At 40.0% G+C, this 18,990-nt stretch overlaps 1 protein-coding gene across 1 annotated transcript; it reads right to left on the bottom strand.

The window, feature by feature from the left end:
* Positions 1-427: 427 nt before the first annotated feature.
* LOC121085750 (carbonic anhydrase 3-like) lies at positions 428-17,367 on the bottom strand. The gene is made up of 7 exons (XM_040588720.1): positions 17,180-17,367; positions 16,111-16,308; positions 8,412-8,530; positions 7,496-7,588; positions 6,501-6,566; positions 5,469-5,624; positions 428-1,652 (listed from the first exon to the last, which is right to left on the bottom strand). The coding sequence occupies exons 1-7, from the start codon at positions 17,223-17,225 to the stop codon at positions 1,533-1,535; spliced, it is 798 nt and encodes a 265-aa protein (XP_040444654.1). The 5' UTR covers positions 17,226-17,367; the 3' UTR covers positions 428-1,532.
* Positions 17,368-18,990: the final 1,623 nt, after the last annotated feature.

Below are 18,990 nucleotides of genomic sequence, written 5' to 3'. Positions count from 1 at the left end.
GAACGGGGCACCTAAGAGAGCAGCCACTGCCAGAACAGCAGCTACTTCAGATTCCCAGAGCTCAGTGTGAATTACCTTTCAGATTAATGATTTGAAATACAGACTGAACTTTTCCATTGTGCGATCAACTTGTGAAGGAGTTGATTCATATGACACCACAAGAAAGCCACTGTCAGAATAGGGTGATCGCACTAAAAGAATAGCTGTGGATGTCTCAATGAGGTAGCATATTTAAGATGCTATTTCCTTACTTGCTGTCACATGAAATACAATGAGTACTCTTGTAATTCAAACAAAGATCTGAAAAAGGTACCACTCATCATCAATTTCCATGAAGGTGTATTACAGAAGACACGGACAAGTCCTTCTTTAAAATTCTGTTATTTTTACATGTTTCTAAAACCAAAAAACCATACAGAACAAAAAATTATTAAGTAAATGTATTTATTATTGTTGGATTTTTTAATGCAGAAATACTGTTATTTCACGTATAGGCTTACAATGCTGTTTCACTGTTCTTCATGCCAAAACAATGCACGTTTGGCCAACATGGCCAACAAAAAATGGTCAACTGCATTCTGCTCAGGAGGGTCAAACGGTGGTTTCAGATATTTATGTCCAAATCTCATTGACAGCAGGATCAATTACATTTGCACATGAAGTGAGAATGTGCCTCAAAAAAACCCCATTAAGATTAAGATCTCTTGCTATCTTAACACCTTTTTTACACAGAAAAGTCACTTGTATACATGGAGAAAATACATATTCAGGGTACAAAGACGAAGTTCTTAAAATCCATGACGCTTTGATTGTTACAACATTAAAATGCAAATTAGTCTTTTAATATGGACTACAGTTGTGACACACACCAGAAACAGCTCTTCCCCTACTCCACAGTTTTAACTACGTATAGCTCAGTGAATACAATTTTCAGAACAGACCTCTGTTTCACCTTTCCATTGTTTTAAGTTAAAAGCTTAGTTCTTTTATCAATGGCTATGAAGCAATTTTCTATCCTTTTATATTTTATGTGAGTATCAAATACCAAAAGAGTGCTTTCGTATGTTTCCAAGAATGCCTTGTGCATTAACCTGTGCAGCTTAGAGCAGAATATGAATAATGCTGAAAACAACTAATGAAAAATATGGTTTTATGCTGAAAAAAATTACTTCTTTTAACTGCAGCCTCTTTAGCATGGAATAAGGCAAGCACCAATGGACATGTGGGCAATAGCAAATGGTTTTGTAGCCATTAGTAGCATCTTCTATCATCCTCTTTACTATTGACAAAAGCTAATGTTAAAGCAGTTATGAAAAGCCAAGTAGATGTCTACTTGCATTTTAATGATAGGATTTGCCTAAGTAAATATTATCCTCTGAAAGTGAAATTCACATTTCATGACTCAAAGTTTCAGCCTCCAGACTTACAGCTGGAGTTCTGTCTAAATGCAACAGAGGGCACAAAACAAAACCATCTCTTAGTTCTAGTTCTAGAGGTCACCTCGCTCAGGGACACCCAACCTGAGTCAGGTCCTAGAGGAATGATGCGCTCACCATCCTGAAATACCGAGGCTGTGTCGGGCGCCAGTTATCAACCAGGGGGAGATCAGGTTCATTCTCAGCATTCTTGGATAGGCTGCGGAGCTTCGCCATCTGCAGGAGAGCAAAAATCAAAGTGTCCTGATGGAAATCCCTCGGGATCAAATCCACAGCCCAACAATTAAACCAAGCTGGAGAGAGTGTCTCCTTCAAAGTTGTGAAGATATCCTTCACCTCATTATCACAAGAATGGTATTCATGTTCTTTTCCTAGCCACAATATTCTTAGAAATAGTGAAGAGAAAAAATGGGTCCTATCTGAACAGAACTGTGAAATGTAAGGTCATTTATGTACTGTCTGCAGAACTGTGTACAGTCACAGAAACTGAGCAAAGTCCTCAGAAAATGCAACTAGAACAGCCTATGTCCTAATAAACCTCTCCTACTCTAACCTAACCCTGCCTTAGTGGCTGACAGCTAAGAAGCCTCTGGAATTGCAAGGTGTTAAGGCTAAATTTAAACTAATTGTTGATTTCCATGGTGGATCTGTAGCAGAGGACATATTCTGCTGCAGTGACACAAAAAAATCCATTATTAATAACAGGAATGTAAAACCAGATAATGACTTGGTCAAGGTTTCAAATGGTTTGTAAACAGGGCCTGCAGCCTGACTCTCCCTGGCCTTTTTATTTTTTAACCAAGGTATGTTTTTTTGGGGGGATGGCATGAGTTCTGTCCATGCTCTTCAAATAATGCTCTTCCTCTACTGCTTTTCAGTTTTCAGAGGATGCAACACATATACCCACTTACAGATACATAATCTTCATTTGCTGTCACTGGCATGCACAAGATTGGACAGAAAGTGCATCAGCTCTGATTCAGACACTTGACACTTCCCTGTTTGGCTTATTGTGAAAAGGATGCATACACTTTCCTGCGTGTACACTTGAATGGCACACATCAGCTTTGTTTGCAAGTAGCTTCAATACGCTGATGTATCTAGCTTTTCATGTTACAGAGTTCAAGTCCAATAGAAGCAGAACCTCTGTCTGGGCTGTAAAAGCTGGGTTCACTGTGATGATAATAATGCCAGTTTAGGGACTGAACTAGCTCAGGCATCTCAGCACTGATCTTCACTACAAGGCTCAGAAAAGCCAGCTATCTCAAGTTTGCCTGAATAATGATGAGGTCACGTTTATAACCAGAATAATATGCACCAGCTGGATTATTCACCTGAAATTAAATTTCAGATTTCAGATGAAGAATAATTTGTATGGGAACAGCAGGAGATAAAAATAGTTTATCAGTTTTGTTAATACTGAAAGTACTATTGGAGAAGAGATTACTAGGTTTTATTATTATTCGTGGAATATCTGCCCTACTTAGAAAAAAAAAAAGCACATATTCAGGCTATAGATACATAAAGGTGAAAAAATTTGTCTGCAATTGGATAGTTATTCCACAGTTAAATTCCCATCCTTTCGTCAAAACTAATCTAAACAGATAGGCCACCAACACTGTAGCTCACAGGGATTTCTGGTAAATTAAGTTTTCCTGTAGAGTACTGATTTGCAGTGACTGTACTTATCCATGTGGCTAATATACTATTACCATCTGGCTGCAAAAGCATCCAAGCAATCCACTGTAAATGCACAGGCACTTGAAATAATTACTATTAATGAGGCTGACATGGCAGTACACTTTCTAGGATTAGAAATGATTGGTAACACAATCCTCTTTCATAAATACATTATTTAGACTGCAGGCACGCTGGAGTGAGAAAAGTCTTTCATTGTATTTGTATACAGTACCTCGCATACACTGCCAATTCTGCCTGAAAAGTGGTTATCCTGGGATAAGACCCAATCTATATGTCTATATAACTATACTACATCTATATGTATGTACATCCTTTTTATGTTAAATGCTCCATTTTTTCTACAGTAGGGCCAGTTAGGGAACAGCCTGTATGTCTCCCCAAATTCACTAACTTTAGATAAGCTGAAAAAAAGGCCATGACCAAAATACAGCAGTGATCAAAAAGTGTTTGCACAAAGCTGGATCAATGATGTGATTAGTTATTCCTTTAGAAACACCTTTTAAATCAGAGATGCTTGGTAACGACGACACTTTTCCCAACAAAATCTGTAGTTGATCTTCTGTAATATAAACCCCTAAGCAGATTTAGTTTGTGGAAACCAGTCAGACCATACTTCTATTTTTCACACAAGTACCAGCTTCAAAATAGCCCACATATTTTAATTTTCAAATGGGCAGGGAAACAGGAGGCAGATCAATTCAGTAAGCTGTGAAAATTAAGCTGTAAATGAATACATTACCATATTTCATCTCTTGCCACCTAAGCTTCTCATCATACCCAAATTCTATTCTTCAAAAGGTAAAGAGCCACATAAATACAAAGTACTAGAAAATAGTCAGTCACTTGATTAATGTTCATGTTCTCACTACCCTGGAGTCTTGAAATTTGTGATATTTTATGATTATAGTCTGCTGAGTAGAGGAACAATCTCAGATGAGAAAACTGACTTGTGTGGTACGAGTAGAATCACAGGCTGAAATGATTGTGATGAAAGAGGGCATTTGAATTTCTATAAATGGGATTGAAGGAGAATGAGGATTAACAAGAAATACTTCTTTATGGTAAGTGACCAGAGAAGGCTTTCAAATTAACAAGAAATTATAGTTATCTGATGCTGCTCCTGTTTGTGAAAATTTCGCTGGTATACCTTCCAGAAAAAAAGGGTTATTAAGCACCTGATACAACACTTCTGTAATTTTCTTGGTTATGTGGTGCCATCTAGAATATGGGGCAGACAGAATCACCAATCCCATTGAATAAGTATTCTGATAAAAGATATTTGAGAAAGAAGCATGCTATAAAAGATGTATTTGCAACGTAGAATGTTCAAGAAGTCAGAAATGCTCAGCTGCATTAGGTGAGAACACTGGACTCCTGCTTCATTCAGTGCACAATATAGTTAGGATACCTGACCATCCCACTGCATTTCATTCCAGATGGTCATTTTTTCACTGCAGCTTTATTTCATAACTTGTCTAGTGACTACCCTCAAGCATTCAGCACGGTAAGCAATGAACACTTTACGTGAGGAAGCTTGAGCCAACAGAAATGGTTGAAAAAATCATGCATAATCAAAGTTGTTGGTGGAAGCTTAACATAAGCTTTAGCTAAATGTGTCGATGTCCTGCTCTAAATGGTTGCAGGAGAATACAAGTTAATGGCTTGAGCTCGCCTACACTGGCTCTTGGTGTAATGCAGTGTTTGGAGCTCTGCGTAAAATACAGGGTATGAGCCACATCCAGCTCCATCCTTTCCTACTAGCAAAAGTTAGTATCGTGGGAACACAGGGACTGGGAAACAGAGAACTACTCTTTTCTTTAGCTGATGCCACAAGAGCTCTCTTGCCCACAGGAGCAAGAACTCTCATATATAGTAACTACTGCTTGCTGTCAGTCACACTCCAAACTGCTGAAAACTCTTTACCATCTACACTGTGTTATGATTTTACTGATTTATAAAGCTCTCTGATATCTGTGGATTTGAACCACCATGATGTCTGACATGGGCCAGGAAACAATGAGCCCTTCCAAGTAGAGAAGGTCATTATCTCTGCTCTATTAGTTAATGTAGGAGTCATACAGAGGCGGATAAGAGATGTGTCTAACAGGTTGATTGCACGTACTAGGTTGTAGACTGCAGTCATCTGAAGATTTTTACAGGTTCCTTATGGAGTCCCAGAGTAGTTTCTAAGGCATTCAGTTCTTCACTGTGATTTTAAGCATGCAATGTCTCACAGAATCCAACGAGCATTTTTGCTTTTAAAAGAGTAAGATCAGATTATGGCATGTAACTAAAATGAAGTAGGTAAAATATAATCTATTTGACGTTTACCTGGTCTGAGCTGACTATGATAGGCTCTCTAAGAATAATCCAGGTGATGCACTCTTCGCAAGGTGGAGTAGTGAAAGACCCATGGTAGGTCCAGTAGTCACGAGATTTAGGGAAAAGAATTGAAGGATCGAAGTTTGTAAAAGGAGCTTCTTTCCCCTTTAAATAAAACACAACAAAAACAAACACAAAACTCTTCAATAGCTCCAGTCAAAGTCAGGCCCAGATGCAGCTCTGTTTTTTTAACAGAGAGACTCAGATACTTCAAAGGAACAAACTAAGAAAACTAAGCAAACATCTACACAAGACATAATGATGCAGTGTAAAGTAAGTGGACTGAATGATCCTCACAGATGGGCCCAGAGAAGCATGACACAACATAAACTCCATGATGCTACTTCTTGTTCCTGAGCTAACTCATCTGAAGCAGTGTCCAGTACTAACGTGCTTCACCCGTTTCTGTGCAGAAATTGTCCTCCTTCTGGCCTCCTTTCTTATGGAAATTCTGCCTATCTATTGAATATTGGATTAGGCCACCATGCAATGAAGGAGGCAGGTACTCTAGATTTATAATATTTCTGCTAACAACAAACAAGACAGCCTATGAAATGTGAGATTCTTATCACATAATGTTATCTGAGACACAGATGTCTATACTCAGTGGCATTTCCAAAGGTCCATTAGGCAACCTATTCCAAGGCCAAATGGACCAATTGATAAAGGCGCCTTTCTTTTGTCAGTGACCACTGAGGGAATAAGAGTCCATGCCTAGCTTTTAGGTGAGTAAAGTCTGGCAAGATGACTCTCATTTTCACAAAAATATAAGGCCCATGAAAGCCAAAGAAGGCTCGTATGTAAATGGAAGAAATTACTTTTCTTGTTAAGGAAAAGCTACACATGTTTTTGTTCACAAGGATATTCTGGCAATGTTGCAGAGTAGAATTTGAACACTAGAAAGTCATGCCTCTTGATTTTTTTCTTTTTTTCCTGAGAATTTTAAGCAATCTTCCTATAGTGAAAAGCCAATATAACTACCTTTGTTTTGATGGCATTTATTTCTTCAAGAATTCTCTTCATCTCTGGTTTGGGAGTTTCCCCTACCTGTAAAGAAGAAAGCATCAGCTAACCAGAGAGTTCTGCTTGGTCAGTTCTCTTCCTGATCCTATTTTTTTTATACATGCATCTAAACATGCATCAACCATAAAATTACCATGCATTAACCCAATCTATCACCAATCTATCACCAATCTACAACCCTACCAGCTTAGTAAGCTATGTCTTCTGTCTGTACCCCAACAGATATTATGATCCAAACAAGGAAATTGTATCAGTACAGAAACTCATGGTTAATTTCACAATACAGCTACTTCTGTTGACATTTAATTTTCTAACAAAGATAAACAACTCTTCAGACTCAAGTACAGAAGTTGGAAAAAGTTTCATTCTAGTTTAAAAACTGGATTTCATGGTCAGATCTACTGTTCACAATTGCTGATCTCAACACAGTCATCCATCTATCTCTAGTGAATATTAATTAAACAAGAAAGAGTAAAGGCCAATATTTCAGGCTAAGACTGCATGCCCCCAAAAGGGTTTTTAAAAAGGACGAGTTACATTTATTGTCTGTGAGTTAGTTTTGCCTGGGAGAAAGTTCATTAAAAGCCCAGGAGTGGCATCTGTCCTTGAAATCAGTCCATGACTGGCATAGAACACAGCTGATTGCTATTTGTCAGAGGGCTACTATTGACATTGTGTCCCCAAAGCAGAAGCAAATTCATCTGGATTTACAGTTTCCACCAGCCAAATAGTGACACAATAGCTGATGGGAGAAGTGTGTGTAGTACTGGATACCATTTGAAATAACATGACTCGTGCTCTATAACTTGTAAAGCATGCGTTACTGAAAGTCAAGACCTTCAATGTGCTATGATCCCTAGAAAATATATTCAGAGGGTTTTGCTTTTTTAACCCTGCAAGAATAGAAAACTCTATAGCAGCAGTACAAAGAAGGGTTGCACACTTCTACTTACCTGCAAAAATATGGCCAAAACAGCTATTCCATCAGTTCTTCTCACAGCATCAAGGTAATTACTGTATTTGGGATTCCAGTGTAACAAATGTAGCTAGAAACAATGACAAATGTAAAAATCCCACCCTTATCAGCCATGAGAGGCTGAATTTAGAGTTCTTTGTATAAATGAGAGAGTAGTTTGGGGCAAAAAACAATGAGGATTAGGCCTTCAAAAAAAAAAATAAAAAAGGGACAGCAATTCATGTATGAGATATATCAGCCATATATTACCATTTAGACTACTATTTTCTTTATAATAACCCATAAACATCTCAATGCAGAAATTGCAAAAAAGAACAGTAATCTCAAAGCTGAACACAGAAAAGATGCTTAAGCAAGCAGGTGGAACATGCATTTCAGAAGTCATCTACTGATACGATTCGTTTCCACGTGGCTTTCAAATTACAGCATTTCTAATGAAGAATCTGTATGAATGTAAGCGCTGTGTATTGATAGTCTACAGTTCTCATCTTCCCCTACAGCCCTGAAGTGGTAAAAATAAAGGTAACACATTCTTCCTCCTTTCTGTCAGAGTAATTTTATACTTCTGCTATAATACTGTACTTTTAGAATACTGTTTTAGTAAGTTTGCATTGCTTCTCGGTGATTTAGTCTTGCTACCTCATGTTTCAAGCCATATTGGTTTGAGAACATGCAAACTTTTGTTTCATATAGTACTTTTCCTTATGCTGTGAGAATTACTTCAACCTGATCCACATTTATAAGAATCGATGGGAGTAAGAATAAAATGTCACAGATAAATAAACAGAAAGAACACCTTGAAAAGCAGAGAAATGACAAATTTTGTCCCACCTGAATGATAATGCAAATGTTGTTTTACACCCTATTTCAAAGTAAAAAGCAGCGAGTCTTACCTCTCCTGCATATCTCACTCCATTCACAACATGCTCAGAGCCATGGTCATCAGATGAACCCCAGTGAAAGTGAAGCTGACGCAGCCTGTAGACTCCAGGAAGTGGCCCACCTCTCAGCACTGCAATTGATAATCTGCAACAGCATTAGACTCTAGTATCTTCTAATTCTTTTAAAAGAAATAGATATGCATTTAAAGTATTTATATACATATTTACTGTACAGATGCTCTACATTTTGAGTACTGAATACCTCTTGGAAATCTGCACTGAATTTAGTACCACCTCAGGCAATCATCTTCAGCTATATGCAAAGACACCCGGACAAGACTGAAAAATGTGATACAAGATCTATAGAAGAACTATACTTTTCTAAAGTATTATCTGGAGGCATAGTGGAATACATTAGGTTATCAAAAATGGCAGGAGATGTCTAAGCCCCTAATCAGAACAGTCAAGACTTTAGAATTATTCTTCTTGCCTTAAGGTAGACATTCAACAGATGGTGACCCAAATCACTCTCCGGACTCCATTGATTAAATGTGACTCCTCTGTTGACTAGAATGGGAGTTTTGAGACATAATCCACCTACTTTTAAAAGCCCACATAAGACACCTAAATTTGGATGTCTTAATCTTCCCCTGAATGCCATCTAATATCTACCTATATCAAAGCACAGAAAAATAGCCACGATTAAGATCAACTGCTGAAGTGCTAGTTGATAAACAAATTCCCACAAAACACTACAAACTATGTTTCTTACTGCAGGCTATGACTTATTTGTTTTAAAAGCTATAAAATTACTTATGCTATGATGGCTGCTCCCTCTGGCTGTGGAAAAGGAGAAAGAAAACAGCAAATGACTCAGAAAAGCAATTGCTGAGAATGCAAGCTATTTTCCTGACGAATAGTGCAGCTTGTGATGCACAATACCTGTACTCTAAATAATCTTAACATTTTTATGTTCTGTGTTAAACGAAGGTGATGTATTTGAAAGGATCTCACAATAAAAAGGGAATAACTGCTTCACATTCATAAAATACTAATTAATATTAAGTTCTCATTCACTTTATTTGGAGATAGGAGTTACAGCGTTCCTATAAACTATTCAGCAGTTCTAAACAGGTCCTTATATACTACAGGAAAAATCCTTAAATCTGAAAAGGAACGAAATCTATTCTCATCTCAAGAAATGAAGTACTGAGAGTATTTTTTACTGAACATTAAGAGCAAGCTGTTATTTAAAAAAAATTCTTTTTACTTGTTCCCACAGACAGTCAGTACTGTGGTCAACGCAGACGCGGTAACAGTAGTAACTGGCAAGGCCATCAACTCTCCATTAAAATAGATCTGTAAGTCCAAATAATCCAGTTTAAGGTAAAAACGTGTCATTATTTCCACTGATGGGCCATCGGCAGACATTTTTGATTGGGCATTAGGTGCAGCCCTGTATCACCTTGTGCCAACACATTCCTGCTTTACTCATCTATACTATAAATAGACAGTAGCTTTTACTTAGCACACTTTAAGCAGACAGAATGATGCAAAGAATAAGATGCCTATAAACCAAAATATCCTGCAGGAAATTTCTTTTAATGCAGGTTTATTTCTTTTAATTTCAAATGTGTAATATAAAACACAGAAATACATGAAATTACAACACAAGTAAATGTAATATCCTTATGCTTTAAGAATAAAAGAGTTACAAGAATAAAGTTCTCCAGTATTTAAAACATAAAAAATCCCAAACTGTCTGCACTGCTCAAAGTTAGTAAAATAAATATTTTTTTTAAACATGTGGCTAATTTCTAAAGGTATCCTTATCCTCTTGGGTTTTTGTTTTCAGAAAATACTAACACAAAGAAATACACACCCATATAACAGGAAAAGAATATGAAGTAAAATTTTATAAAAGAAACTATAGTATCTTAAAATTACTTTTTAGTGGTGTTAAAATACAGCTTTCTTTTTATACATCTACATTTTTATATGTAACAATGAATCATTCTAACAATTTTTACACAGGAAATGTTCACCTTAAATGTCTGACTCTCCCAATTTTAAGGCTGTGACAGGTGTTTTCCGACCATGAAACACAAAATGATGCTTTTCTAGAAGGCCCCATGACTCACTCTGAGCTTCTATGACACTGCATGAAATGAAAAGCAAAAGCTCTAAAAAAGGAGCCTGCAGGCTCACTTCCTGATATATGGGCAGCCAGCTTTTCTCTTAGTCCTCTGAAATACTGTGTAATCCTTTTCACATGGCTAGCTGAATGGCTGGACTTACTTCTGACTATTGGAAGTGTTACCTCTGACTACTGGAAGTGTGGCATTTCTCTTCCTGTTTCTGCTCTACAGGAAGTAAGAGGATGGCCACAGCAGCCGTACTAAAATGCAACTCCCTCAAACATGCTGTCATTGAAGTAACATGGCTCAGCTGCTGGAATATACAAATCAGTCCCGGAAGGCAGGAAAAATTTATTTGCTCCTTTTTGGCGCCTTACTATTGCAAACTCTCATTCCACTGCTCAGTGACTGACTCTTTTTATATGGGTTTGCACATCACTCTCCACTAGTGCCTGACACCAGACATAAAAATGTCATGTCAGCCTGAAGTACTTGCTCAAATGCCGTGTGTCTCCCCACCCACACTGAAGAATGGTCTATCACAGAACAATCCTACATGGACACACACATGGGCATCATTTTCAGTAAAAAAGCTCACCTTTTATTCAACCCGTCATAAACTGAGCGGCATGAGACAGAACTGGCTAATAAAAGAATAGATTTTTTTCCACTCTCAGTGTAATCACTGAGGCAGATGTTTGGCCCCAGAGAGGGCAAGTGCTGCACAGAAGGATGTAACCAAGGAGAGAAAAAACTGTATCTGTCTGTTTACACAGCAAAATGAAGCTGTCAAACAGCTTGAGTGGAGATGGCTGCTCCACTCACTTTGCTTTAGGTAGCAGGGTGATTTTAACAACAGAAATGTTACAAGAAGGTTTTGAAGTAAGTGCATCCATTTGCTGAGAAGCTTAGGCAGAGGTCTGATTTTTAATCTGTGCTAATGTCAATTGTCACCTCTCCTCACTAAGGTAAAATTGGCAGAGTTATGCCTACACAAATGTCCTCCCTGTTTCCTGTGAAGGTATACCATGAAAGTGAGGTGGAAAAACACAAGGAGCACCAGACAGACTTACGAGGTGAGTTGTTTATAAACGTGAGAAGAAATAACTGTTCTTACAAGATTTACGATCCTCACATCCTGCCAAATCCACAAAATGAACTGGTGAACCACAGTGAAATTAAATTAGTAAGGTATTACTGCGTGACAATTGAAAAAGACACATTACCTTTGTTATGCTGCTTTATAACAGAATCTAACAGTGCAGTATAAAACCCACAGCTTTTTAATGTCACTGCCACATTTCGCATGTTATTAAAAGGCCTCTGCTCAGAAGAGGTTCTCTGTACCAAAACAGTCTGGTTAACTGCAGGGATAAAATGTGTTTCCTGAAGGGTTTTGGAACTGAAATTTCAGTTCTCACTGAAATTTTCTTTAAGCAAGCACTGAATAGATAGCCAGAATTACTTTTGTTTGTATTTGAACTTTGTACTCTTACAGGGACAGACTGGGAAAGAGAAGTGTCTAATAGAAGTCTGTCAGGGTGCCACCCACTCTCAGCTGCACTGTAACACAACCTTTCCAGTTTTGTGCCTCTTGATCACAGCCCGTTCATGTGAGGTCCCAAATCATCTTTGTTTGTGATCTATGCTAGGGCTGAAAACTGAGAGACCACTGCATAACTGTAGCCTCAGCATGTCCTTGAATGTTCAAGCATTTTTACCTCTAACAATGGAATTTCAAAGTTAACAGAAACTCATCTCCTAAATTCCCTGTATCCAGGCTCTGCAGTGCTCATGTTAATGCTCAGTACATTCACACAGACACTGTAAATGGTAGATGTGTTAAACACTGAAGGAAGAATTTAACTTTGCTGCTTTTTGTGGTATGCAGCATAGCCACCAAGTGGCATGTACTACAGCTACATAAGCGCTGGGATTTAGCTGTGCTATTCTTGTAATGGCTACTGGCTTGTTCCAGTGTAAATTCAGTAGACAAAATGTTAAGTAACTTTTTGCCAGAATCAATGAAAACTTAAGTGTCTATGGACAGACTTCACCCAGTTTTAATTAAAGTGACTGGGTTCTGTAGTCACTGTTTTAGAACCAGTCAACAAATAAATGTTTATTCACCAGAAGTTCATAATTAAAATCTCATTTGCAAAGACAGATGACATTTCCCACAAAGTGGTACTCTAGGAACTGCTGTCCACAAGCACTAATGATGCTAAGAGATCAATATGCAACAAGTTCTCACTACTTACAGTAACTGGCTCTAATGGTTTGGGGTTTGGGATTTTTTTGCATCATCCACTTCCAAAGGCACACATTCCTTTGAGAAGAAATCGAAAGATTCTGCAAGCAGCATCAAGGTAACCTTGTACGAAAGTGTGCCTGCACTGAGGTGTTGCAAGGCATTAAATGTCATCTATCAGAAAGAAAAAAAAAGGAGAAGTAGGAATCTGTTTGGCTGGTGAACCTCCATAGAAAGTGACAAGGAGGTAACAAAAACAAACTGTGAAGATGGAAGAAGGTATCCATTTGACGTAGCCTTAGTGTACCTCTCCTTAGTTGATGTGTCTGGGTTCCAGTACAAGCGTTATGTATCTTTACTGTTTTATTAAACTGAACACCTTGATCTAACTATCTAATGAAGGTATTACAAAGAAAGCCAAAAGGTTATTAATTGCAAGGAAGTCACAAGCTATGTAAGTCACACAGCATCATGACAATGGTCCCAGCAGTTAGGTGCTCTCAGGAAAGTTCCCTGGCACAAATATTTTTGGAATTTTAAAAGCAAATGGATTCTGCTAGAAATAAGATTGCAGCCCTAATTCAAAACAAAACCAGTCACTGCTGGATCTAAAAGAGTATCTGAGTTGCTATTCAGACCAAAACACATAGCAGGGTTATGCTGCCAAAGTACCTAAGTTCTGGTATGGGTTTTATTTGGCACAGCCACCTAGGAGGTTTTAATTTCAGCTCTCATTTCTTTCCTGGATTTTGAGACTCCAGCCTCCACCTGCAATGGTTTTACAGTGTTTAAGGTCCTTCTTCCACATAGATATGGAAAGACAGGCTACTGAGTCCACAACAATCCATTAACTTGTAGGAACAGGCAGCAGCGGCATGACACACCTCCTACAGCAAGTATCTGTCATCAAAGCCTTCAATTGTATAGCAGATTCTTAAAGTCAACCAGACTTTATAAATAACTGGAGATAAATTCTCCAATTCCTTCCACTAGACTAATTCCAAAGATAACAGTAATAAGGTCTCTTTCAACATAACACGCGAATTACATTGGATGGCACTCTTCCCAGGAGCTTCTCTCTAACCATTTCAGTGTAAGAAACTGTCCCAATGGCAAATAGTCAAAGTATTCCAGGCAGAGAAGACACAATGGAGGTAAAACTTAGAGATACCCGAACTAATTTGGTTTACCACTCACCTTTGCAATTTATTCAGCAATTTATACCATCTACCACTAAAGAAAATCTAGATAGCACTACAGATAGAGCATGACCACTCTAACTGAAAAAGTCAGGAAAATAAAAGGAAGCCCTCAGTTTTCTGATTATCTCAGAAATAATTAAGGTAGATAAGACAGAGTGATAAACAGGAAGGCAGACAGATAGAATGTCTTTGTTCCAAAGGAATAAAAGCTTAATTCCTTTATGATTGCTATTATATATGTACATATATATGTATTATGCAGCTCATGGTACTTTTACAAAAAAATAAGTCACTGTACATATCCTAAAAACCTTAAAACATGCTCAAGTCAGAAGGATTATGCACAGTGGAATCTGTTCTGCAAGCATTATATTAGAGAAGGAACACCACCCACAGACTCTGCAGGCAATGGTATAACAAAGGAGACATAACAATAAACACTGAATGATTCTTGCCTTCAAAGAGTTGAGAAATACACCTACTTTTTTCCAGTGAGTCACTTTTTATTTCTGAGATCAGAACACAACAGTTAGTGAGCAGTTTATCTGAAAAAAATTTTCAGAACATTCCAAAACTTTCTGCTTTTTGTGGCCAGTGTTGCATCCATGCTGTAGATTGCTCTGCCTGGATACTCCCTCCTGTGCAAAATCTGAGTAATTATAACAATTATTACTTTGACATTTATGCAGAAGATGCAACCATTGATGTATCTGATTCTGTTCCAACAAATACAAGAGATGGTAAAAAATGATAAGCAATTACCACCAAAAAAATGGTCATGGAAGTCTTCTCATATGCCACAGCTACATCTCTTTACTGATTGATGTATTGTGTTATCTGACACTAATAACATTATTATTCAAATAACATCAAAGATTCCCACTTTGCTAGAAAATTAATCAAACTCTTGACTGCATAGTCATTTATGAGTTTTGATAGTATATTAGCTAGTCCAGCTTCCATACATTTTGATCCTCAGTTTTCATGAAACACAAGTCATTCATTAAAAATCCATTAAATTAAATCCATGCCCATAAATATTTAAGATCAATCAACCTATTAGTAAAATTCCTCCTAGTAATTATAGCTGTCAATCCCAGTGATATTGTAAATTGGAACTTTTAATGCAGTTAAGAAATAAGTCTGTACACTGGAAGACAGATTTTTCAATATTTTACTGAAACCAGTATTTCTTTCTCTTACCAACCCATGTACCATAAATAATAACAAAATTCTGATGACCTTGGTACAAGAATAGAGTGAGGTATGCATTTGGTTATTCCTTTTTATCACAGTACTAATGCAATTTCATACATATTTCAGTAATGATTTTTCCTTTGAAATATGGCCAACAGTATTAACATGAAACGTCAGTGGTTCTGCCAACATAAACTAAGTATTTCTAGCACCTGTTAAAGAGAACAGACATATCTCTTCAAAATACGTAACAAACAACCTCTTAAAAGCTATGCATTATATATGCAGCACATTGTGTGTTGTCATAACTACGAGTGGATAAAATATTTTGGACATTAAAGCTTAAACACTGGAGTTTCTCAGCCCTATAATCCTCATTAAGACAAAATCTCATGAATGCCAAAGGGAGTTTTAACTGATTAAATACCGTGACTTTGTGGCAACATCTGGTTCATTGCTTCATTTATCAGTAATTACATGGGTACAGTTTTCAAATATTGTAACTTCAGCCACATACACAATTAAAGACGTTCTGCTGGGCCTCTCAAATAGTGTGAATGGAATTCAGTCCTCATAGATAAAACCTAAAACCTGGACTCTTTTTTTCCTGGACAGCAACTCAACTGCAATGGCTTTCCCAAGCTCAGAAATTTACCTTACACCTTTAACTCATCCTGCATCAAGCTTCTTTGCAGCTCTCTCCACTCCCTAGGATTTTTTACCTATGAACTTTAAAAGTAGGCCCAGGCCTTTTCCAGCAGTTGAGCAGGGCACTGGAGTCACGGATACTGGTACATCACACACAGGCAGTACACAAAAACCTACCGACAGACATGAACATTCAGAGCACACACTGTCTTCCAAGCAACTTGAGGAACAGTCATTGATGTATAATGACAGCTTGAGATTAAAACAAAACTAACCTGATCTATCGAATGAATCATCAAATACAACTCTGCAGGTTTTCCCATTATTGAGGATGGTCTTAGCTGCACCAGGATCATAACTAGCAAACCATGGTAGTAGGGAGCGATCATAATGCACGTCTTTGTTATTGATTTCAATAGGTGACTGATGGCGTCCTTTGGCAATTGGGTAATTTTTGTGCCACTGCTCTGGTCCTAGGAAAAAATACAGAGAAACATCATGAAAACCCTCTCCAGCCAAGTATGAATTATAGTTCTGTTACAATGAATGCAAGCTCGGCTTTGCTTAGTTACAGAACATCAATTAAATGTATTAATAAGCAGGTTACTAATCACCTGGTTGTCAGTCATGCTCTGTCAAGAGTTTCACTGTATAAAAGCTATTCGATTATTCTAGCTGGAATACTGGATATTGCAAGTCATTCAACTGAACCTGAACTCTCATAGCAACCTCTAGACTTTACTTATCAGAAGACTGACAATACACCAAGAAAGGAAGCCAGAGGTGTACGCTCCCAAATCCAGCTGTGGCTAGAAATAGGATGAGATATACCCAAGTGATTCAAATGTGGCACCATGTACCCATCTGGAGAGAGAAAAGGCCACCGATACCTGAAGAAGACAGGAATTTGAAATGTGGAACAATTATCTGCATGGTTTTATCAAGAACTTCACGTGGAAAAAAGCTGACCAAGGGAGGCCGCGCGCAGCCCACCGGGATTCCCATCCCTGCACGTGGGAGGGACTGTGGCTGCGCCGCTGACCGGCACCGCTCTTCCTGCACCAAGGCCAGCCTCAGGCTGGCTTGCACAGCTGTGTCAAATTTTGAATTCTATTAACAGTAGGCAAACTGACGTTACTTAACCTAGAGACATCTGCCACGGCCTCTCCTCTCACCAGCCTCGCCTCCTGTGCACTGCGAGCCACCACCTAGGGGCCGCGCTGCCGCACAAGCCCCGGCCCGCCTGCAGCCCGTGTCCCCCCCGGCCGGGCCCAGCCCGGGGGCCTCCCGCCGTGCCTGGAGTCTGCCCTGACCCGCAGCCGCGGAGCAGCCGCCCCCGCTCACCGTTGTCGCTGTCGTAGCCCCACGGATAGTAGTTGGGGTTGATCATGGTGTGGCTGCCCCCCGCGCCGCGCCTCTGCCTCTCCCGACGGCTCTGGCAGGACGGTGGCCTCGTCTCACGGAAGCTTTTTATAGACTCCCGCCAACTCCGTGCCCTTCCCCGGCGGCGGGCCGGGAGGGACAGCAGGGCCCCGGCCGCCGGGGGCGGGGAGAGCCGCGCTGCCTCGCACCGCCCTGCCTCGCACCGCCCGGCCGCCGCCCGCCGCTCCCGCCGGGCAGCCGGGCGCCCCCGGCCCGGCCCGCCGCCCCCCGCCCGCTGCGGCCGCCGCGGCTCCTCAGGGCTGCCGCGGGGGACGGGGGCTGCGGGGGTCCCGCAGGGTGCGGGGTGCAGCGGGTGATCCCGGCGTGGGGGACCCGGCACGGCTGCCCAGCGGCCCGGGAGCTGCGGGGAAGGGAGCCCAGCCGGGCGGGCGCTGGGAAGGCCTGGTGAGGGGAAGGGGCTGCTGCCGCCTGCCCCGGCGCCCAACAAGCTGGAATATAGAAAAGCGCGAGTGTCCAGAGCTAGGTACAGGCAAGGTACCGAGTTTGTCAGGTTCAGCTAACGTCCACGTAACGCAGACATGCCAAGCTTAGCCTGGCTAGTTTCTGAAATCAAATTTACGTGTTACTGGCAGGCAGGATGGGCTTTTTGTGGCTGGTTGCAGAAAGCCTGTTGGCCATCAAGACCACATCAGTTAGGAGAGGCTGGGTCCCTCCCGCGGAGACGGCGTTGGGATGTGTTTCCCACTGGATGTGCAGCATAACCCTGATGGGGAGGTCAGCTGGGGATGAGGGGATGAGTCCAGCAGCTTCTGTGTGCAAATGGCTATCACAGGTTCACACCCTTCCCCATGAAATCCCCACATACACGCCTGGGTTCCAGCTCTGCTCCCTGCTGCGCTGTCTCCCACTGCCTTCATAAACAGCTTCCTGCGAAAATTCCGTAGCATTAATTGCCCCTGGCCTTTAAAAAGGTGCTGCTTCCTACTGCAAGGATTCTTGGAAACTGCAAATCATTAAACTACCCAAAAATCCAGTTCCTGCCAGCTCCAGATAAAATCTTTATTATCAAATTAAGCACAGGATCAGTTTGCTTTGCTTCTAATTCTCGTCATTTAGCAGGGTGTTATGCATCAAATGGCACTTAGAATTGTAAGCCTACTTGTTAGTGTGATGTGTTCTTTGTGCGATGCCCATGTGACATAGACGCCTAAAAAATATTTGTTATTCGCACACATAGGAAATTACCAGATGAGTTAGAGAAGACAGAGGTTAGTACTGGTGGCATAAAACAGGTGAGGGACTCACTAGGCAGAAGACAGGATGATGGACTGAAAGGTGAATTATTGTGATTTAAAATTTGGTAGACTTTCTATCTCAGAAGAAGTGAGATGATTTTATTTGATAGTAGTAAGTGGGGACAACAGTACAAGTTGGTTAAAGCAAAATGCAAGTGGTGCAGTTGGAAGCATGGGGTTGTCATACAGAAAAGTTTGGTACCCCTGAACGTTGTGTAAACCACAGTGGGTGAAGTTTAGTAGCAGAAAGTGCAACGCAGGGATCTTGTGAATCGTGGTCTTGGCTGATAATGTTTTTTCTGCTCTGAAGTGGCAGTGAAAGAGAAGGAGGAAGAGTGGGATTCGTTGGTGATAAAATGTCAGTAAGTATTACCAGGCAGGAACGGCTCACAAATAAACAGGCACAAACCAGGGGCATGTCACTGGTGCTGGAGAGACCCTGGTATGACCTCCTCTGAAACAGGTCTCTCATCCTCA

Source organism: Falco naumanni, chromosome 3 (genome assembly GCF_017639655.2).
Source record: "Falco naumanni isolate bFalNau1 chromosome 3, bFalNau1.pat, whole genome shotgun sequence".
Taxonomy (NCBI): Eukaryota; Metazoa; Chordata; class Aves; order Falconiformes; family Falconidae; genus Falco; species Falco naumanni.
The sequence above is the reverse complement of the archived record's forward strand: the minus strand, read 5'-3'. Positions and strand labels throughout refer to the sequence as shown.